This window comes from Rhipicephalus sanguineus, chromosome 5 (assembly GCF_013339695.2).
Source record: "Rhipicephalus sanguineus isolate Rsan-2018 chromosome 5, BIME_Rsan_1.4, whole genome shotgun sequence".
Lineage (NCBI taxonomy): Eukaryota > Metazoa > Arthropoda > Arachnida > Ixodida > Ixodidae > Rhipicephalus > Rhipicephalus sanguineus.
Genome location: NC_051180.1, coordinates 81,258,248 through 81,281,194, shown reverse-complemented (window position 1 = coordinate 81,281,194; position 22,947 = coordinate 81,258,248). Strand labels below are relative to the sequence as shown.

General features: G+C 45.7%; 2 protein-coding genes across 3 annotated transcripts in view; one reads left to right on the top strand and one right to left on the bottom strand.

Moving 5' to 3' along the window:
- LOC119393846 (hypoxia up-regulated protein 1) overlaps positions 1–22,947 on the bottom strand; it is a 65,079-nt gene that overhangs the window by 4,137 nt on the left and 37,995 nt on the right. For both annotated transcript variants that reach the window (XM_049416394.1, XM_037661026.2), the window contains 4 exons: positions 21,505–21,656; positions 18,725–18,935; positions 17,618–17,830; positions 13,357–13,537 (listed from right to left, as the gene is read on the bottom strand). In XM_049416394.1, coding sequence (XP_049272351.1) covers positions 13,357–13,537; positions 17,618–17,830; positions 18,725–18,935; positions 21,505–21,656 — 757 coding nt within the window. The remainder of the gene's footprint in view (positions 1–13,356; positions 13,538–17,617; positions 17,831–18,724; positions 18,936–21,504; positions 21,657–22,947) is intronic.
- On the top strand, positions 7,304–8,488 carry LOC125758747 (uncharacterized). The gene has a single exon (XM_049416395.1). The coding sequence runs from the start codon at positions 7,415–7,417 to the stop codon at positions 8,456–8,458; it is 1,044 nt and encodes a 347-aa protein (XP_049272352.1). The 5' UTR covers positions 7,304–7,414; the 3' UTR covers positions 8,459–8,488.

The window sequence follows — 22,947 nt, the reverse complement described above, 5'->3', positions numbered from 1 at the left end:
AACGCAATGCTGCTCTGTCAGCGTCCAGCTGTGGCCTCCTAGATTGGCTCCGGCAACGTGCTGTCGTGTTGCCGGAGCCAATCTCCGAGGACACGGTCTAGCAAACGGTGCAGCGCAAGACGGCAAAGCGTGTGACGAGTCGACCTCCGAAGATACGTCTTTGTCACCGTGGTCTGTGACATATTCTACCAGCGCTTAATCTGACATCTCATCGGTAGTGACAACACAGTTGTCCGCATAAAAAAAAAATTGCAAAGCTGTACGTCGTCAGGGGCTGCTCCATGTGCGTGCAGTGAAACCACGCACGTGCACACGGCGTCGAAAATCAAGAGCGAATGACACTGATACCACGGAATATTTAGGAAAGCGCTCTCCATATGCAGCATGGCTCCACATACGCGGCGCGAACTCGAATCGTCACTCGTGTAACAACAAGGAGCAAAAATTTCTTATTTAGTGGCTTCATCTGATGTCACGCTGACGAAGTACAATTCAAAGACTTCGGTAACCACCAAAGGTGGCACTGCCAACGCAAAAGCCGTGTTTTTTAAAAGAAAGTCAAGCGGTTACAGTGGTGGCACCCGTGAGCGGCTGAATGTAGCTGGATGAGGTTTGAAGGGAGGGGGAAAGGGCACGCCCACGCATGCACCCGCGGGGGCAAGAATGCAAGAACGATGGCTCGAGGGGTGTAGGCCCACCCCATGCCCACCCGCACGCACTAATGAGCGCTCATTCTCACCTTGCAGTTGCCGGGGTTTCGAGCGCGCCATGCGTGACGATGCCGCTTAGCGCTCCGTCGTTGGCGGGGCAACCACATAAGATCTATGCGGCTCCTGCTCATGCCAAAATGACAAAATTCGGGGCAAAATCCCTAGGTTGTCAGCGGTGAAAATTCGTTCTATCAAGGGTGTCTCCCGCTACCACTTCGTTGCACAGAGGTCGCAAATAGATGTGCTTCTATGGAGTAACGGCGGGGAATAGAAAAACTTCGTAATACAGTGAAACCTCGGTGATACGATCACAGTTCATACGAATTTCGGGGTGATACGAATTTTTCGTTGGTCCCGGCCAAGGCCCATTAGCCTGCAATGTAATGGAGTACGGTTGTTGCGAACCGATTTTCACCCAGCGGCGTTTGATACGAACGTACGCTACCACCAGGTACAAAGAGGTGCTGTCCGCGCTGTAGCGGAAGTCGCGCCAAGCACGTGCTAGCGCGGGAACGCAAGGGCATGCGCGCCGTACCGCCAAATAGTCAGAATCATGGTGTAAGAATAACACTTTTCTTACGGTCAGAATAAACCTTCAGAGATGCGTCACGGCCTCCGAGATTGTGTGCGCGAATCTTTGAGGCTCTTATATGCCTCCGTGATGTGCCTTCGCGTTTAGATTACAGAGGACATTAGCGCCATGCTTCTTTTTCTAGCACATCGACGTGGGCTGCTGTAGTTTTACTGTGTTTACACGTGCCTGCCTCGTGCATCAGACATCCCATGAAAGGTGGACGAGGACCGAAAGAAGGCGAGGACGGTCTTGGCGAAGGAGTCAGGCCTCACAACATCAACATGAGGGACCGTTGAGGTCGCACTTGTGCGGGCACGGCCGTAAATCTCCCAAGAAACATCCCCAACGCTTCCGCAACAACGAAATCATAACGCAGGACCATGGTGCTGCAATTTTGTGGTCTTGATCCATTGCGTCAAAGCGCTTCTTTTGTTACTTTCGCTGCAGTACTTCGGTGTCATGCAAAAAAAAGCATACTAAAATTTCGAAGGGGCTACTGCTGTCGTGGGTCACAATACACCTGGTTCATTAATTAAGTACGCGCGTACGGGCCGTATATTTACGAGTGCTGGTATGATTGCCGACAGCTAAGAACTTAACTGACACTCATTCAGGGTTCTTCCCGACGTTGCTGCGGCCCTGAAAAACAATATCTGAAAATGTACGCCAGCTTTCTTTTGTGGAATGCTAATTTTCCATGCTTTCTGGTGATACGAATTCCGGATGATACGAATATTTTTGGTGGTCCCGTGAGATTCATATCACCGAGGTTTCACTGTATCGAGGAATTCGTAGTATAGAGGTTTGTTAAAGGCAGGTTTAACTGTATACTCTAGGTGGGGACACTTCTTGGCTTATATGCAAGGCGCGTTCGACCAGATAAGAAAAGAACGGCACATGTCCGTTGGTCTGGTGAAAGCAGCAGGTATCTATCAGCGGGACGATGCACTTAAAGACAGAAAATTCTTCCTGCACCAATGTTTCAACATCTGACGTTGTTGGAAGTGCAGCGTTCGCCACGCGTCATGTTTTTCGTCTGAAAAAAACGCAGCATGCGTTTCCAGCTCTAGCTGCTAGCGTGTCAAGGCTGCGTTCGCGGTTTTGGAAATTCACATTTTCCGCGTAGCGCTGGTTGACACAGCAATGGCATTTTGTCTTGAAATCGCGTCGTCCCGCCATTAGGTAGCCGCCAGGAAGTATTTTTCTTACACCGTGGTATCCACTGCCATCATTAGACTGACGGGTGTGCAGCGTTGTTACTTTATCTGGTTGATCGCATCTTACAAGTGTCGTCACCTAAAGAGCATATATCTTGCACTGTGAGCGCGACAAAACACGGACAACAGCTCGAAACGCCACTGACAGACACTTCAGTAACACCGCTTCATTAGCCAGGGAGAAAAAAAAAAAGAAAAATGTGCCTCGGCATCGTCCTGCTCGGTCCTTCTCGGCCCCCAGGGTGCTTCGATGCTCCTCCTATCTTGCAACGAGCGGCGAGGGAGGAGGAGTATCGAGGCACCCTACTATAGTCGGATACAGCTTTAGAAGTCTGCAGCATTTCCACCTCAAAGGTGGATGCACACATCTTCATCATCACCATCATCAGCCTGACTACACCCACTGCAAGGCAAAGGCCTCTCCCATGTTCTGCCAATCAACAAAGTCCTGTGCTTGCTGCTGCCACAATATAGTATACCTGCAAACTTCTTAATCTCATCTACCCGGCTAATTTTCTGTCTCCCCCTCACGCGTTTGCCATCTCTTGGAATCCAGTCAGTTACCCTTAATGACCACCGGTTATCCTGCCGACGTGCTACGTGCCCGGCCCATATCCATTTCTTCTTCTTGATTTCAACTATGATGTCCTTAACCCCCATTTGTTCCCTGACCCACTCTGCTCTCTTCCTGTCTCTTATGGTTACACCTATCATTTTCCTTTCCATTGCTCGCTGCGCCATCCTCAGTTTCAGTTGAACCCTCTTTGTAAGCCTCCAGGTTTCTGCTCCGTAGGTAAGTACAGGTAAGATGCAGCTGTTATATACCTTCCTCTTGAGGGATAGTGGTAGACTACCATTCACGATTTGAGAGTGCTTGCCGAAAGTGCTCCATCCCATCCTCATTCTCCTAGTTACTTCGGTCTCGTGGTTCGGCTCCGTGGTTACTACCTGTCCTACCCCAATGGGCGAGTGCTCCAGAGTGAAGTCATGAATTGGACGGCTGGTAACCCCACCTTCAGAGAACACTGCAGAGTGTATGAGTGGCATGGGTCGGCAAACTTGAACTCATGAGACGACCCACTCAGACTCTGATCGAGCCGTGAGTCTGAGTGAGTCCGGGTGAGTAATATTTTGGTTAGTCTGAGCCCGAGTGAGTTCGGTTGAGACAAATATTTTTGCTGACCTAAGGTGATAACTACTCAACTTCAGCATTGCTATCAGCCTATGACGGCTCACATTGATGCTCACTTCTACTCACAGATACTTCAACGCACTAGCATTCATACGCCAGCTCAATATTTATTGATCAGAGGTGTGCCTTGACACCCCCCGTAACATTTTTTCAAAGGAAGTTCTTGATAAAAATATCTCGTGTGAGTCATATCTTTCAATAAAAAATGTCCTTACTGGATTGCAATTGCTGATAACTCGTATGTGAAGGTACGAAATCAAAATGCATATTGTAGAGCACAGATTATGCGAGATATTGGTGTTTAAGTGCTTTGACATCCTGATAGAAAAAGCTAATTATATGCTGACGAACTCATGAGTTGACTCACACCGACTCACTGAGGCTCAGATCAAGCGACGAGTATGAGTCTGAGTGTGACTGAGTAATATTTAGGTGAGTTTGAGTCCCAGTAAGCCTTAAGGGCAAAATATATTGCAAGAGTAAGTCCTAGTGAGCTCCAAATTTTTTGCCGACCTATGATGAGCGGGACTATTTCTTTAGTCGCTGAGGCGATCGGCTGCCACGCTTCGGTCGTCTGGGCGGGGCCTCTCCGGACTTCTTAAGGGGGGACGTGGGTCCTAAAATTTTTTCTTTATTTTTGAGTCGATATGAACCAAACTTCACTGTCTTGACCAGTTTTTTATGCCGATTTCAAATATTTAATTAGTTTTTTAATAGCTGCACTAGTTCAAAAAATCTCGAGGTTCGAAAAAATAATTAGTGCCTGCTTCTTACGGGGTTTTTAGGCAATTTCGACCTACTAAAACCAATATGTAAGTGCAACGGCCCAATGCCCAGATCATGCTGTAGGGGGTGATGCTATTTTTATTCCCTTGAGAGCACTGTGAAGGTCAGAAAACAGATGAACATTCACTGGTGGTTATTTTTTCTGATTCACTCTCATTAGTATCTTTAATTAAAATTTGTAAAATGGTGCTAGAGTAATGCAAATAGCATCACCCCCCAGATCGTTTCAATACGAGTAAAATGATACCAAATTTGTGATTTTTACTCAGCAACAACATGGAAAAAAACCCCGTAAGGCTGAGTGCGTTGAGCAAAAATATCAAACTGAGAAAAACGCATTTGAAGTTTCAGACAACTGTAACTTTTGTGGAAGTGCAGCCACAGCACTAGTGGTTATACCATTTGATAGGTTTCTTCTTCACGAGAACAGCCATACCAAATATGTGACCATGACCTGCCAATGTACTGGCAAAATCTTATAAAGCCACATAGTGTACCCAGTACCAGAGTGATAAACTCCACCTTTAGCAATTCATAGGCCTGTACCAATTCCTTGCAAGCTAAAGAAATACAAAATTTGTCTATGAATGTGGCTTTGCAACAGGCAAATAAAATAGACAGAGAGATTAAGTCTAAAAAGCATGTGGGTTATTTATTAAACCAAAAATCAGTTATTATTGTCCAGCAATAGCACTTGGCTCAACAGCAGGCAAGGGCTGTACTCGGGGTCCCCTGCTGGTTTGTGTAATTTTGAAAGTCTGTGCTTGGTGTCACTACTGTATAAGTGCTCCTTTTGCAACTTCCAATGTCAGTTTTTAACCTTCTCAAGGCTGTGGAGCACAAATCAATTTCCCAAAGTATAACACGGCGTCTCTGCAATTTCGGTGTTGCTCTGTCAGGTCGTGGTTGAAGCGACTACCGTTGCACCCTTGTCGACAGTATTTGTGACCCTAATTTAATTCATTTCACTTCAAATTACATTATCTTTAGCACCACTATCACCAGCTACCTTCTACGAGAAACGCTTCTCGCGCGAGTCGCACCTATGATAATGAAGCACAGGCTTTGAAAGCAGCCTATTCGCAACTTTCACGGCCTATAGGTGGCGCGACTGTACATCCAACATGGCGGTCGTTGAGATTATCGGCCCGCTGCAGACGATTTAGGAACGTACATGTTTGGCGAAGAGTTCAGTTCTTTGCGCTTCGGCTGCACTCCGATTTATGTTTTAGTGAAAGCAGGGTTGCGGTGACATATTATAATAAGTAAACGAATGTCGGGTATGTGATGGGAACCTCATTAGGAAGATAAGTATGCACACAATTGTAAATAAAGCAAACATACTAGTCGCGTTGCTTGCGGCGCTTAATCGCACGTTGCAACCCCCGCTGTGTTGTTAGCACGATATGGTAGTAGGAGATTCAGTAAAGATGTCTCAGTAATATCAGAGACATTCTCGGAGACATGCTTTATCTCATTTCTGCTTGCATTGCATTCTGCCGCGTAGCTAGCTCAGCTCCCTTCAAAGCACGAAGTAATGTAAGTAAACGAAAAAAAAAAGATGTGTTGCCCTTCGAGACCGAAGCACAAGAACCACTTGAGGGATGTGCGATTATCGGAAATACAATTTTATTGCTCTTTCTTGGTAAAAAAGAGAAAAAATAAACAGCGGAATGCCACAATAGGTCGACAAGCAGCGAATGAAATCAGCGCAAGACGAAATTTTCACGTTTAAGATGTGACGTTCCTGTTATCATCCTACGCTTTCGGTGTTTATGAGAAGTGCAATAAGTAACATCGTACGGGACAGGGACGAAAAAACAGCGCCATCAGCAAGTAATACCGAACAAAAAGAGCTGGAGATGTGAAGGTCACGGAGGCACTTCACAGCCACTTCAGACGTGGAATGGTGCGATGGACGCTTTGAAAGCGGACTTTTGATTATATTCTAGAGGCGTAACGCATTCCTTATCAGTTCTGGTACTGTCTGCACAGCGACTGTGTCGAGCGGAGGAACGAAGCGCGAGAAAGGCGATATGATGTAGTAGACATATACTCAAACACAAAATGGGATTCTACATACATTCGTGGGCCTTGGTTATTTGCTTGCGAAGTTTAACCCGCTTAACCACTCACGGGTTTTCGAGGCGCTAATCTGAAGGGGAGGCTTTTGCTCTGCCTCCCGCTGTACGCTGTGAGCACCGAGGCCCGCAGTAAAATCAGTTGCCTTTTTCTTTTATTTTCCGTTCACATTGAGGAACCAAAAGTGTCACGTATCGAGACCGTGCACACCGTCGCAAAACGACCCCAAACGAGACAAAACAAGTGGCAACATTCGCTGACTCAAGCGGGTCCAACATTTCAATAATCTCAACAGAGCTTCCGGCGGCCACCACTCGGCGGCGCTACGGTACCTGGAAGTGTACCAGTACCTTCCACCTGAGTGCAGGAGCAGCGTACAAAGAGATAAGTTTTTTTTTCTTCTATTTTTTTCTTTTTTTCATTTTATTTGTTCTCTATATTGCTCGTTGTGTTGTTGGGGTTGTAGAGATAACCGATGTAAGAACTATTATTTTGCGGTTTAGTGCATCTTTGGTAACACGCGAGTACCGTGCGCCACGGGCAACGATGCGGTAACGTTGACCACGTGGTGAACGGGGTAGGCGGCAGTTTTAAACCCGTAGTAGGGTGTTTGGGTGCGCCTGTTTAATTATATTAACGGTGTTAGACTGAACTTTGTGTGTTCTGTTCGATGGTCGGGCGGGCGATGGTTAAGCGGACTGAAAAAACCACGGGCGCCAGTGACCTCGTGCAGTGCGGGGAATGCACGCGCTGGTGCTACCTAGATGAGACGGCCTTCACAAGTCTAGCCGACGCTGAGGAGGCGAGCTTCGTGTGCAAGCTGTGCGAGAAAGTGAAGGCGGCCGTGCAGCGCATGGAATCTTGCATTGAGGAGCTAAAGGGGGAGCTGAAGGTGGAGCGAGTAAAGAGAATTGAGCTCCAAGCGCAGCTCGGAGAGGCACGTGAGCGTGGGGAGGCTACCGCCAGCCTAGTAGAACAAATGGAGGCCGATCTAAGGAAGGAACGGGAAAGGCGGGCCGAGCTCGAAGAGCGAGTAAAGGTGCTTATGGCGCTTGACTCCGGTCCCGAGCAGTGGGAGGCGAAAGGCAAGGGAATCACGGAATTCCAGGCAGAAACAGGCAAGAAAGGGGACCTAGGGGCTGCAGTGGCACATGTAGGAACAGGCGACAGCAGGAGAAAAAGCTACAGCGATGTGGCGCGACAGGCTTCCGGCGGGGCAAAGCAAGGAGCACCGGCAGCGGGCTCGTTATCGCGAGTCGGGGACACTCAGCGAACAGGGGATCAGCGGGGGAGAACAGGATCACAGCAATCGCAAGCCGGAAGCGAACGACTGGACCGTAGAAGGGTCCTAGTGGTGGGGGACTCCAATGTAGCCAGAGTCAAGCAGGGAGCCCTTACGACAGTGAAGGCAGACAGGAGGGTAAAAGTGGAGGCCCAGTCAGGAAAGTGCATGACGGATGCACTGGCCAAAGCACAGGAAGTGGTAGGGGACAGCATGGAGGGTGAAAACCTCGTCATCATCCATGCTGGTCTCAACGATGTCCTGAAGGGAAAGAGCCAGAACCTTCAGAGACAGTTAGAGGATGGGGTGCGTAAGCTTCGAGAAGCTTCTGAGGGTGTGCATGTGACAATATGCACCATCCCAGAAGTCTGGGGGCAATCTGGCGGTATGGAAAGGAGGGTGATAGAGGCTAACTGTGTCATCAGAGCTATGAGCCGGCAGCTCAGCTACAGCGTAATGGAGGTAAACAAAGACGTGTACGAACCCGGCCTCCGCCCTTTTGCACAAGATGGCATTCATTACAGTGGTGCCACGGGCAGGAGGGTAGGTAATAGGATGGGTCGCCAAGCCACAGCTTTTTTAGGGGGACCCAGTGCCCTGAGGCCACCAGTGTAGACAGATACGATTTCAAAGTGGCACCAATATCCAAGACACGTAGAGTCCGAGGGAGAAGAAATCGACGTAGGCAGGGCCGAGCAAATTCAGATGTAGGTTATATTAACATGCAGGGTGGCAGGAATAGGTTGAAGTGGGGAGAGATAGAAGAACAACTAAGGGAGGAGAAGCTGATGGTATTGGGTTTGTAGAAACACATCTTAGGGACATGGAACAACCACCTAGCAATCCGGACTACGCATGGGAATATTGCAATAGAACAGAAGGCAGCAGAAAGGGGGGTGGTATCGGGGCATTTATTCATAAAAGTACAGACTGGCAAAGGGTCAAGCAGGAGTGCAGGGAACATTTATGGCTAAAAGGGAAAGTGGCAGGGCAGATGACACTCCTGGGTTTTGTATACTTGTGGACAGGAGCAAAAGCCAGAGAGGAAAACCAAGAAATGGTGCAGTGCATAGAAAAGGACATTGATGAACTAGGAGAAGAGTGCGAGATAATTATATTAGGAGATATGAATGCGCACATAGAAGATATGGATGGATATACTGACTCAACCGGCAGAATGCTGCTGGATATGTGTGAAAGGCATGATTTAATCATTTGCAACAGTACCAAGAAGTGCGAAGGGCAGATAACATGGGAGGTGGGAAGGCTGCAGTCGACGATAGATTACGCACTGATGTCACATAGGATGTATGATAGGCTAAGGGTGATGAACATAGATGAATATGGTTCCAGAAGCTTGGGTAGTGATCACAAACGTATCAAGCTGAGTTTTGGAAGAGAAATGAAAATAGGAAGGAGGCAATATGAGCAACCACAGGGTAATATTTATTCAGAAAGGCAAATAGAAATAGCAACTAAAGAGATTGAGAAAGTAATCACCGAGGATACTAAAACAGTGTGGACGTACACAAATCTAACTAGACTGTTTGAGTTGGAGCTTGCTAAGGTACGAGCCAAATCAACCGGGAAAAGGAGACACAAACCCAAGAGCTGGTGGGATGAGGAAGTTAAGAGAGCCATAGTAAGACGTCAGGAAGCCTCCAGAGAACACAGGCATGCTAAACAGAGGGGTGAACCGGAAGATGATGTCGAAAGAAAATGGGGCAACTTTTTGAGCTGCAGAAGGGAAGCTTCCAATCTGATCAATGAAAAGATTAGAAGAAAGGGGGCCCAATGGATGGCGGAAGTAAACAAAAAGGATAGAAAGGCAGCTGCAAAGTTTTGGAACCATCTCAATTCTCTGAGTAATAAGACAAGCATGGAACAGAGGTTTATAACTACAGTTCAAGGGGTTAGGCTAGAAGGGGATGAGGCAATGGAATTTATAAGAACAATGATGACAGAAAAATTTAAACAAGGAAGCGATGCATGCACCCTAACGGATGAGGATAGACCAATTAGCGCAGTGGCTCCACTGGGACAACGAGAGTGGGAAAGGGCAGAGAAGAGGGTTCCTAATAGCACATCAACAGGCCCTGACGGCATCCCAATTATGCTAATAAAGAAATTAGGTCCAAACTCTAAGCAAACATTAAGAGAAGCAACGAGCAAAGCAATAATGGATGGTGAAGCCCCCCATGGGTGGAAACTAAGCCGGATGAGCATGATCTATAAAGGAAAGGGGGACAAGGCTGATATAAACAACTACCGTCCTATAACAGTGACATCAGTAGTTTACAGGCTGGTGATGCAGATCGTAAAGGAAAGACTACAGACATGGGTGGAGAATGAGGGGGTGCTGGGGGAACTACAAAATGGGTTCCGTAAACGAAGGAGGTTGGAGGATAATCTGTTCTCATTGACGCAGTGTATTGAAATAGCGGAAAAAGAACACAGGCCCCTGGGGCTGGCATTTCTAGATATCAAGGGAGCTTACGATAGTGTGATTCAGGAAGACTTGTGGAGAATACTGGACACACTTGATGTGGAAGATGGAATAACTAATCTTTTAAAGGACATCTATAAAAGTAACAGGGTAGTTATAAAATGAGAACAACAGGTATCCGAACCTATAGAGATACAACGCGGGCTTCGACAGGGGTGTCCCTTGTCACCTCTGTTATTTATGCTGTATCTACAAGGATTAGAAGCTAAATTAGAGGGGAGTGGACTCGGCTTCAGCCTCTCTTTTGCCAAGCAAGGAAAACACGTTGAACAGTCATTACCGGCATTGATGTATGCAGATGATATAGTATTAATGGCCGACAACAAGGAAGATCTGCAGGGATTGATAGACATCTGCGGTAATGAAGGAGATAGGTTAAATTTGAAGTTCAGTAGGGAAAAATCGGCAATCATGATTCTTAATGATAATGAAGGCAGTGAGCATAAGATACAGGAAGTCACGCTGGAGATAGTGGATAAATACAAATATCTGGGCGTATGGATAAACAACGGGGATGAGTACCTAAGGGAGCACGAAAGATACGTAATGACTAAGGGCAACAGGAATGCAGCTGTAATGAAAAATAGGGCACTGTGGAACTACAATAGGTATGACGTTGTGAGAGGGATTTGGAAAGGGGTAATGGTCCCAGGTTTGACGTTCGGCAATGCGGTCTTGTGCATGAGATCAGAGGTTCAAGCAAGATTGGAAATTAAACAACGTGGCATAGGTAGGCTTGCTTTGGGAGCACACGGGAATACCCCAAATCAGGGGGTACAGGGTGACATGGGATGGACATCGTTCGAGGGCAGGGAGGCTAGCAGCAAGATAGAATTTGAGGAGCGATTGAGAAAAATGGGAGAGGAGCGTTGGGCTAGGAAAGTTTTCAGCTACTTGTACATGAAGAATGTTGATACTAAATGGAGGAAGCGAACTCGAAAATTGTCAAGCAAGTATTTAGACAACAGCAGAATACCAAGCCAAAAGGAAACATCGGTTAAGAAGAAGGTGAAGGAAACAGAGAGGGACATGTGGAAAATGGGGATGCTTACGAAATCATCACTGGAGACCTACCGAACTTTCAAGCAGGAAATTGCAAAAGAAAAGATCTACGATAATTCTCGGGGTAGTTCTCTGCTGTTTGAGGCCAGGACGGGAGTATTGCGGACCAAGACGTACCGAGCCAAATACGAAGGCACAGACACGTTATGTAGTGCGTGTGGAGAGGAGGAGGAAACAGCTGAACATTTGATAATGTTCTGTAAAGGGCTTCACCCTACAGTCCAAGATAATGGCGCGGAATATTTCAAAGCATTGGGGTTTAGGGACAGTGAAGGCAAAATAGACTTTAAACGAGTAGAAATAACCAGGAGGAGGCTAACCGATTGGTGGCTACAATCAAGGCACGAGTGAATTACAATCCTTCAACACATAGTGATAGTACTTAACTTTATGGCTAGGTGGCGTGAGCCGCCGCCCGATCTAAAGGGCACAGCCGTATACATCCATCCATCCATCCATCCATCCATCCGTTGCGAATACCCTCTGCCTTGAAAAAGGTCACTGCTTGAGCCGAACTCGGAACGAAGCACAAGCCCAAAGAACGTTTTTATCACGGATAAGTCCACGCGGATAAATTCTGTGCCATTTTCCTTGCCGCCGTTCACCAACATCCAACGGCTTGAACTTCCGCTGCTTCGTTGCGCGCTGCGATGCCAAGCACTCCTCCCGTCGCCGTATTTCCCGCGCACTCGGCAGTCCCGCATAGTATGCCATACGAACGCGGTTTCGAATGCCACTGAAGCGTTGCCTAATGATCCGATGGCTCCAGCTTGACCAAGGGGAACCGGGCGGTTCTCGTAGACTCGACGCTCCGGTAGCGACAAGTAGTTTCGGCATCGCGCCCTCGTACGCTTGGCGCGTCTTCTTTACACGAGAATCTCCGGATGTGCCAGCACAAAATAAGGTAACTAAGTGTCGGCGGGCCGCACGAACGCGAGCGTAAGCAGAGGAAGATGACACTTGTAACAACACACGAGCACACGACACCGGCAACACGGCAGCCGTGAGCGCAGAACAAAAATACAAAAACAAAATGGCCGCCTCGGGTTGCGCCAGCCAATGGGAGGCGCGAGAGAAGGGGCTCGCCTCGCGCGCGCTAGCTCTGGCCAATGAGCGTTCTGCAACCACCCTTCGGAAAAGTGCCGATAGCGGCCGTTCTGTTGCAGTGACGCCATTTTGAAACGCCGCAAAATGTACACAAAGAAAACAGCTTCAAAACAAGCCAAAGATGGCGGCGATCAGCCAGCTGCTGCGCCCGCGGCGCGCGCGGGAAGTTTGAACAAATTTTGCCTGTTAAGATGCATTTTGCGGCTCCCGTGGCGTCTTAAAAATAAGTTTTAACCCATTTCCCGGGCGAAATTGGCGATAATATTTTGAGAGCAGCTGCTTAGGGGTGCAAACATGCCTAAAATGCGTTTTTCTCAAAACTGATTTTCTGTCCATTTTTTACTATTCTAAGACCCGCGTCCCCCTTTAAGCTGTGTCTGACTATAGGCCCCCACGTCACAGCGCCCCTAACGCAACTGTGGCCGCCACACTTACTATAGCCAAACATCATCTGGTCACATTCTCAGTCGTGGCGGGCAGAGTGTGTCAGAACCTAAAGTATTTTACCTACACCGTTCACACAGTCAAACCTCGATAGAAGAAAGATATGTCCTTAGGTAGTATGCTTCACTGCACAATTGGTCCTTTCCGCCAGTATATTAGTATGCTTCACCCCACTACACCTATGCATTGTAGTCAGGCTTGCTGAAGAATTCAAGGTAGTGGCGTGCAAATACAGCCCTTGCTGTAAGAGTTACATTTCATGAAGCACATCTTGCTCCTTTTTGCACCAGCATGTAACCAAGACAGTGATTTCAATTGACACAAGGTGTTTCGGTACAGTTCCTCAATTCTGCCAAACAGATGATGCGAGCTATCAAAGTCGTACAAGACTCACCTGGTGTTTCGGGCTTCTTGGTCGTCGGCTTTGGCGGTGGTGCACGCTGGGCCTTGTTCAACAGGTATTTGGTTTCGCGGTCCAAAACCTGGATCTTGTCGAAGATCATGCGCAAGGTCAGCTTGGGTGCCTCGTGCAGCGGAGTCTGTTCCTGTAGTGTCACATGCTCTGCTTGCCAGTCCTGACATTGAAAGAAGCGAACAGAAAACCCAAATCAAGAATTGCTGCAAACCGTGAGAGCCGTGACACCACTCCCCCTCTCCCGAGCAACCTTGATTGACACCACGACGAATATACAACATCGCATAGAGCAGTTGGCAGCAAAGGGGATCGGTTGCTGCATAGAGGCACTGCCATATCGCAAGAAAGTGTGAGCAGATCAGCACTGCGGAAAGGTGACCAGCGATATCACAATTTTCCCAACGCTTATTAAATGGGTCTTGGAAGCCATCTTGCCAAATGCTACCAGTCAAGGAGGCATGTACAATAAAGTGGCCAATTCGTGTGTGTACAAGTAAAATCTCATTACAAGAGACACTTGCGTATAATAGACATTTGAAAGTGGTTTGGTTGGTTTTTCTATGTTCAGCATGTTAACAACATTGCATACAAGAGACATAGTTACAAGAGACACTCAGTTACTAAGGGCAACTTTATTATGCCCCTAGAGTAATTTCTTTACCATTTAGAAGAGACACAACCCAGACACGCTCACGCAATGTGGCTGGCTTCGTACCAACCGGTACATGGTGCAATTTTCATTCCCTTGGCTAAATTTTTTTTCGTTCCGCAGCCAGATGTCATTCATCGCATAGTTGCGACTACAAATTGCACCAAACTTTATGTCATTATGCATTATGATAAGGACACTGCAAGGCAGAAAGTGCCAGCAGTTGAGGCTTACGAACATCTAAGAGCACTTCAAAGATATTGTGAGCAACAGGAAGGCTTGTAAAGTGAAGCGCTTCACCTCCAGAAGTTTGGAAGGAAGCTAACACAATCTGCAGTCATTAAAGTACACGCTACTATGAATGACTAAGCCATCCTGAGCAAATTCCTTTAGACACTCTTTTACGCTTATGTGTTTTTAGATTTTTGGTTGCAAGAGACCTTGGTTGCACGAGACACGTTTCCCGGATACTCTTAGTGCCTCTTTTAACGAGGTTTTACTGTATTACCTTTAGTGGCCAATTGGTAGAGACATGACACACTTATCTTAAGCTAGACACACAATTAATGAGAACTAACTAGGCTTGTGCGAATAGTAAATTTTAGGTCCGAAGTGAATTCGAAGCGAATTTTGAAGCGAATTCGAATAGTTTATATCATATATTATAAAGAAAAATGAGCATATCTGTCATGACCCAACTAACCAGCACAATATTTTTAAAGTTGAAACAACGCATATGCATATGCCATTCTTTTTGGTTCGAAGGGAACTAGAGGCAACTTTGAATAATAGCAGGATTTGACTTCCGGTAGAATGCAAGTGATAACCTGTAAAATATGTTACGTTCTAAAATTTACTATACTTAGAGTATATAAGCCTGTGTAACAAGCTTATAAATTTAAAAAATGATGAATCGATGTGAGGGTAATACAGTAAAGCCTCGTTAATTTGCACTGTTATTTTGAAATCCTGCATAATTAGAAGGATTTCTGCAGCCCCATATTTATCAATGTAAATGTGAGTGGATAATTTGAAGCGGCGGTCAGTACCAGCTCTTAATTCGAAATCTTTGGGTGCCATGTGCCAATTCCCAGATCCCGATTTAGCCGCAAATCTGCAAAAACGATGGCTCTTAGGAGCCACAAGGCAATGCAGTGTAGCGATACTAATGAGTGACAAATGAAGCATCCCAGCCTTGCTGCTGCCAGCGCAAGGAAAGAAACTAAACGAACGGCGGTCTCGTGATCAGCTGAAATGTGTGCCTGCGGAAAAGACATGCTTCACTGCAACGCAGCGGTGACACGCGGGCAGCATGACGCATGCTTCCCTCAACATCAGCGCATCATGATTTACCCATTCTTTCAGGACAAATAGAGAAATTAATGAAGGGCGGTATGACAAAATTCGCGATGTATGCGAACCTCCGATTGGCGGTTGTTCCGGAAATTTGCGCACTTGCACTGCTGGCGGAGTACTTGCCTACAGTGCCCTACTTCGAAAACTCAGTTCGAAAACTTCAATAATCATCTTTTCTACCCAGAGCACATCGCGAATTCCGTCACACTGGTCATTATTAAATTCTTTATTTTACCAGAAAGAATGGGCAAGTGGTCGCATCAAGACGCACTGACGCTGCGAGGAGCAGGTGACATGCTGCTTGCGTGTCACTACTGTGCTGCAGTGAAGCACATCTTTTCCACAGGCGCGCATTTCAGTTGATTAAGAGACTTTTTTTTTTCTTTTTTAGGGGCGAAGCTCCTAAAGCCGTGGGTCTGTGTGCGCTTGCGAGGAACCCACTACGCTATACTTCCTAAAGCCGTGGGTCTGTACATGCATGTCTTTATTGGTACGTGACTGCCTAGTTCTATGAAGTGCACTTGCGAGTCTTATGAGTTGCGAGTTCTTTGAAGTGCACTTGCAAGTCTTACGTCTTTCTTAATGATGTAATGGGCGAACTTTCACAGCCTGTCGAGCTTCGCCCCACTTATCATTCATTCCGTGAATATGGCGTGATTTTTAAATTTTTTTCTTGCGCTGGCAGCAACGAGGCCCGCCGTTTCCCAGGTTTAGCGGCAAAATTGGGACCAGGTATTGCTGGAAGACATAACCCTTGTAGCCGCAAACTAGCAGGCACAGCAAATGACCACCTCTGATTACTTCCAGTACTTGAAAGTTCCTTGCATTCCGCTTTTTGTATGTTTAGTTCATTCAAAAACCCGCTTAATTAGATTTGTCAGTCCCAGTGACTTTGAATTAACGAGGTTTTACTGTATGTTCATTTAACCTTGAAGCGGAACTTCGCGGCAGTGCGGATTTCTCCTGGAAAGATGTATTCACGGCATAGCACACCTCCACTACAGTGAAACCACCTTTACAGGGGGTTACGTGCGGTTTATACATGTCTATTCGTTCATTTCGAATACTTCGAAATTTCCTAGAATTTAAATTCGTTTCGAAGCGAATTCGAATACTGTAATATTCGTTCGAATATTCGAAAAGCTCGAATATTCGCACAAGCCTAGAACTAACAGACAATAATGCCAAGAAAAGTATAGGGGGTGTTATTTGCAATAATTGGGATATAACTGTCAAGAAAGTAAAGTGGACGAAAAGATAACCTGCCGTCGGCAGGGACCGAACCTGCGACAGGTTATCTTTTCGTCCACTTTACTTTCTTGACATTTATGTCCCAATTATTACAAATAACACCCCCTATACTTTTCTTGGCATTATTGTCTGTTAGTTCTCATTAATTGTGTGTCTAACAAAGAAAACGAGCCCTTAAAAGTAATCTTGTTTCCTTTACTTATCTTAAGCTATTGCACATACCATTTCTTAAAGGGGTATGGACACACGATTTCGCGGCTGAGACAGCCTGCAGGATCGATTCTCGTGAACATGAGTATAACATCTACCAAATCTGAACAGCAAATACAGCTTGGAAGCTAACTTCTGTGAATTTTGAAGTTTGTGTGCCCGATCCAGTGCTATACGCCACACCTCGTGACATTGACATCATATAAAGTGACCTGAAGGTGAGCCCAAACATCCGTGGTGTCACTGCAGTCGAGCTCAGAGATGACCAGCTAAATCATGTCATAGTCACCATTGCGTTTCTGCTGGCAAGCCTGTCCCCGCGGAGAACATGCGGAAGCCTCAAGAAAGTCTTTGCCACCAGCTGACGATGATGGCAACGACATCGCGCTGCACTTGCCGCATGCAAAAGAATGCAAGCAGATGATGCAGGCAGCGTGGAAGTGCCTCCCAGTTGTGTGCTATTACACACGCTAGATGGCATTAGTTGCACCCGGTGAGTTGTTCTCGGAGCTCTCCCAAACCGAAACTGGGATTGGTCGGTAATGAACAGGCTGTAATTAATTATCTGTCACGTGCTGCAGCAAGCAATGGGCCGTGTTATGACTATAGGCATCCAGCAACATACTGCAGCAAAAAAGCGCAACACCAAAATTTGTGTCATTACCCCTGTCAGTATTGACATTGGGTTTCATTCTGCGGGCACTGTACGCATTACACAAGTTGACGGCATGACCAAATGCCACAACAATACATGCAAGTACAGAATATCTTCACCTTGGTTTCATTGATGATTCTGGACAGGGTCTCAATCTCCACAACTGTGAAGACCTGGTCCTGGAGGCCAGTGATGGCAGACAGGTAAACCTCGCTGGCATTCAACATGTTGTTCAGAGCAACAAGGGCTCCTGGTCGCTCCCTGTGTTCTTGTACACGATCGAACAGGTCCTTGACAAGTCGTGTCAAACCAGACAGCCTTTCCTTGAAGGCCTATATAAAAAATAAACAATATCTTGCTTATGTTTAGCCAAGCATCCACAACACACACATTCGAATAAATTTTTACACCACATTCTACGAATGGCACTCTGTGACAAAAGTTGTATGCAAAATGCATGAAATATTATAAGCTCAAATGTGTATCAAAGGCACTGCAACTCCGAGTGTTGCTCAGGAGTCAAAACAAGAACAGACTAGTACAATTGAAAGTTGGATACTATCTGTCACTTGGCAAACCATAAAGCTTGGCACAAAATGGATAAAAGCTATGCAGCATCACAGATAGGTGGGCGAGTTGGTTTGGGTTCATAATGAAGGGACAAGGGGGCAGCGCTAGGACGAATACAAAGGACGAGGTGAAGACAGGACATGCGCTGTACTCGCAACTGGTGTTGAGAGTACAGCGCATGTCGCAACACAACTGGTGTTGCGAGTACAGTGCATGTCCCGTCTTCATCTCGTCCTTTGTATTCGTTCTAGCACTGCCCCCTTGTCCCTTCATTATGGATAAAAGCTAGCTCCATAATTGCTTGCCCTATTCTGCAACACCGCCTCTCATTAAAATTATTGCACCTTTTGTCGAGCCACAGAGATGGCCCATGTCGAAATTAGAGGTAGTATCACTAAAACTCCAGTCAGATTACACGTTCTAAACACACACTCAAGTTGATAGATAACTCCCGCACAATGTTTTCCTCAAATGCATAGTAATCTTTCATTAAATAGGTGCACGCATGGTGGATGAGCAGGAACATTCAAGCTTCATTATTCTAGGGCACAACTAGCATCGCCTTTCTTCATGCTTGCAGCGCTTCAACACGACGGGTACCACAATAGACTTCAGATTACTTCAACAACCAAGTTGTGACGTAAGTGAATTCTTGCCTTGGTCTCGGCATTGTCCGATTCATACTCGAGCCAGTCTGAACCCTCCGTGAGCTTGGCAATGATGTTCTGACGCTCCACTTCAGTGGAGGCCTTCTCGTACTCCTCGCTGTACATCTTGTCCTTGGTCTCGTGCAGGAACGACTCCAAGGCATTCCTAGCGTGGTCCCTTGCAAGCTTTGCTTTATCTTTGTTGTCCAGTTCAGAGAGCCTGCAAAGCAACGCACGTCCGATAAAGCTTTCGAAAACTCGGCATTTCCTTTCTTTCTTGACGTACACACATTTGGGCACTTTTTACGGCAAAGCTCTTAACACCTTAACCGTTTTTGGTTTTTGAGAGTTTTTCTGTCTGAAAAGTTCATTTTTTCTGTCTAAAAGTTTATTTTTTCAACTTGATATATTGAATATTTTGCTTCTGAAAAGCATGTCTTGATCGAACGGGTCCTTGACAAGTCGTGTCAAACCAGACAGCCTTTCCTTGAAAAAAAAAAAAAAAAAAGAAATTGAAAAAGAAATTGAAGCATATAGTATTAAGTCAAATTAGCTTAATGAAGTTTATTGTCCCATGGCCTTTTAGTGTCATGATTCATGAAATAATGCCATCGTCGGAAAACTGGCGAATATAACACATCAAATCATCAAAGTAAACTTCGGTATCTGAATAATGAGCGCCTGACGAGATGACAAAAGGAGTCTTTTCTGCGACGACGCACGAGCAATGCACACGTCGCCATCACTGGACAACATTTTCTAAACACAAGTCGCGAAAAAATCTGAAATGGTGGTTAAAAGAACAGAAATTACCAAGCAAGTGCTGCCATCTGTGAAGCGAAACAAGAACTAGCTTGGAAACAAGCGAGTTTTGTTCAGAATGTTCGTGTGTAGATATTTATCTCAAGTGGACGAGCCACACTCATCCAAAATGGTTAGGGCACAGTTTGGCAAGGACGAGTCAAAAACGGTTAAGGGGAGCGTACCAGCCATTTTAGTCAGGGGTGAAGGCCAGTTTACGGTGGCACGACCAGGATCAATCAGCAGTGCAGTGTCCAAGTCCTGAATTTCACTTTGAAACAGTCACCAATTATAAAATATAAGTTATGTTGCATAAAGTTCACACAGACGGACCGTACTTTCTCTGCATGGTTTGTTTAGCCACTTCATCACAATTCTTACTTCTCACATTGTGTTTTAGCAGCTCAACATTGGACATTGGTTAAGAGAGGAGCAGCCAGCACTGCAGTGTACGTGGGAGCCTCTAAGTGGCTGTCTGATCAAGGCACAGGCGAGAATGCACACACAGTGTTGGTTTCGAATCCACATCAATATGTAACATATTGAATTAAGTTAGACTGCTTCCAAGTCACTCTATTCACAGCAGAGAGGCTTCCGTCCACTACAGATATTCATGATAAATAGACTCTTGATAAGAAAAGCAGACTCTCGATAATTCGAACTCGAGGAGATCTCAGAATGTTGTTTAAATTATCAGAAGTTCCCACAAATATGACTTAGGGCAACATACCAACTAGTGTTGTGACGTTTATTGTTTCTCACTGCTGCAGCAACATCATAGCTCTGCATGATTGCCAGACAAGTTTTTAGACGTCAGAGATCATATTGGTATTTATTGTACAATGGGTGCACGCATGTGTACATAAATGACAAAATGTGTTGCTTCCCGTGACAATTGATAGCCCCTTCCTATTCTTAGGACGATTTCCTGCATAACAACCGTGCACTGCAGCGAAAGTAACTAAGAAGCATTCAACACGCGACAAACCAAGGCCAGACATATTTTTCTTTTTCCTTGGTCACCATGCGATTGTTGGTGCACGCGGTTTGGCTAGTTTGGCCGCTTTGTAGGCAGGCAATCGGCATTATCTGTGACTGTTAGTGACATAAAAACGCAAATGTTCAGCTAGAAGCAACAAAGAGCGCAGATATTTCTAGGCATGGACAAGCAAAAAGTTTGAATTTACCGAATTTGCGCAGTGGGGAGTTTGAATTAAGTGGCTTTATAATACATTGAAAAAATAGCGGGCCAACCAGAAATTTCAGATTTGTTTGAATTAAGTGAAAGTTTGAATTATTAAGAATCTACTGTACGTATTTGCACTGAATTGTAACCTGATAAAGACTTGCATTGAGCAGGACAAAATCATCTTTATTAGTACTCCGCAATTATCTACACGCAAGGCCAACAAGATTCTTTCTTTTGTTTCTCTTAATTCCAACAACAATTATTTTGCATGAACCTACGGGAGGACTCGCCACGACGTGGTGCCATTAGCCCAGACTTTGTTGGCATAGACAAGGATATCATTTTGCAGTGAAACGTCTGAGAACTATGCATTGCGAGTTCAAATTTTTGCCTAAAACTCTTTCTGTACCGCACATTGCTGCCATTGCAACAGGGTGGCGGGGCTAGTCAAGCTGCAGATACTATTGTAGCTTTTAGCCTGCTATCCTCACCACAAACTGTACTTTTTTTTCTCGTTCTTCATCTTTGTTACACATGTATTGATTGTGGTGAAAATAAAACAAATCCCAAAAGCGTTCACGATCAGCCAGTTTTCAATACACTACCACCGCTGCACGAAAGGATCCCCGGAACATCTTGCTTAACCACACTAATGCCATGTCTTGCATTGTTGTTGTGGTTACTGCAGAACCACATCATTTTGATCTCTACACCCCATACCCTGCCTTCACAGGTGTCCATTCGTACCTTGCCTATCGCTTCCCTGTTTGTTCAAGTAGGATAGGTTCTGCACACTTACTTCTTGACGGATTCGGCAAGCTGCTCGGCATTGATTTCCGTCCGGTCAACAAGGGTCAAACGAATGGTCACCGGCTCCTTGATTGTGACCAATTTCGTAGTCTTGACAGTTTCATTGCTGGCCGCGTCCCCATCCACGCTCCTCTGCTCAGCCTGTAGTCATGTTCAAAAAATACGTACATTAAACATTTAAACAAAAGCTTTGCAAGCTTTTGTACTATGCAGAACAATGGTACAAATTCGAAAGAAAATCAGTCAGATTAATCAAAATGGCTATGCCACTTTACTTCATGCATCCTATTGTGTATTTCACAATTTTTTTCCAGAACTGCATTTTTGCTACAAGTTTCTGAACTTGCATACATTATTCCCTTTTCTTCACTCTTTCAGACGATGCTATATAATAAGCTAGTTACCAATCCAAGTGTTCTGGTGTTTGACAAACTCAGGAGCGTAGACAGGCACTGTTCCATGAATAAAAAAATTACCACTTAAAGGAGTGGTGACACAAAAATTCGGACACAATTTGACTGTTGAATCACACTAATGGGTGCATATAGGTGCCATCTGTACAATATCAGCCACAAATACAGCCTAAAAGGTATTTTAATTGAGTTTTGAAGTTCGTGAAAGTGACGGATCGGAAATAGAAGCAAAAGACGATGAGGTCACCAAGTGGATACCACGTATGTCACGACTTCTGGCCGGGTTACCGGAGGCGTCTACGAGACCGACAAAGCTGGTAGCGACACCTGATGATGCGTAGTCTAACTAGAGAACTACAATATAACATCGCAGCGACTTACCCGCTTACTGATTCTCTGTAAAGCATTTGCAATGAGATAATTAGCAACTCACAGTATTCTCATTGCTTTTTTTCCCGACAAGAACTACAATGCGACGGAAAAAATTGAAAAAAAAAATTACTGTAGTTGGACAAAACGCCACAAGATGTCGCTACGGGCTCCGCAGTTGTACGCAGTTGCTGCTGCCGCTGCAGCCGTCAACAGCTCCGGTAACCAGGTACCCGCAAACGAAAGGAAGTCTACAGACGAACTAAAGCTCTCTGCTGCCGGGATCATATTGCGTAGTGGACAAATAACTGCTTCGACCCTCCGACGTGCGTACGTGGGATTGGTATGCCTTGAGAACGCGGCGTTGCCTGATATAAATACAAGTCAGTAAAGCGTACATCACGTCATTTGCATGTTACGCATAAACACTGTTACAGAGTGCCAACGTTGTGATTTCAATGCTTCCTTCGTCACTTCTCATCCTGCTACTTTACGAATGATCGGAGTGAAAATGTTTCAGCACGTCTAATGCTGCGGCTACTCCAAGCCTGGCGGAAAACGTCGCCTCAGTTGGACAACGACTACAAGAACAAAATCGCAGCTACCGGCGAGATTCGCAAAGTGAATCGAGCTTTTCTTACTGATTTTTA

Bases quoted from the DNA above. Each gene is read 5' to 3' on its own strand.
- LOC125758747 (XM_049416395.1), top strand. From the start codon at position 7,415: ATGGAATCTTGCATTGAGGAGCTAAAGGGGGAGCTGAAGGTGGAGCGA.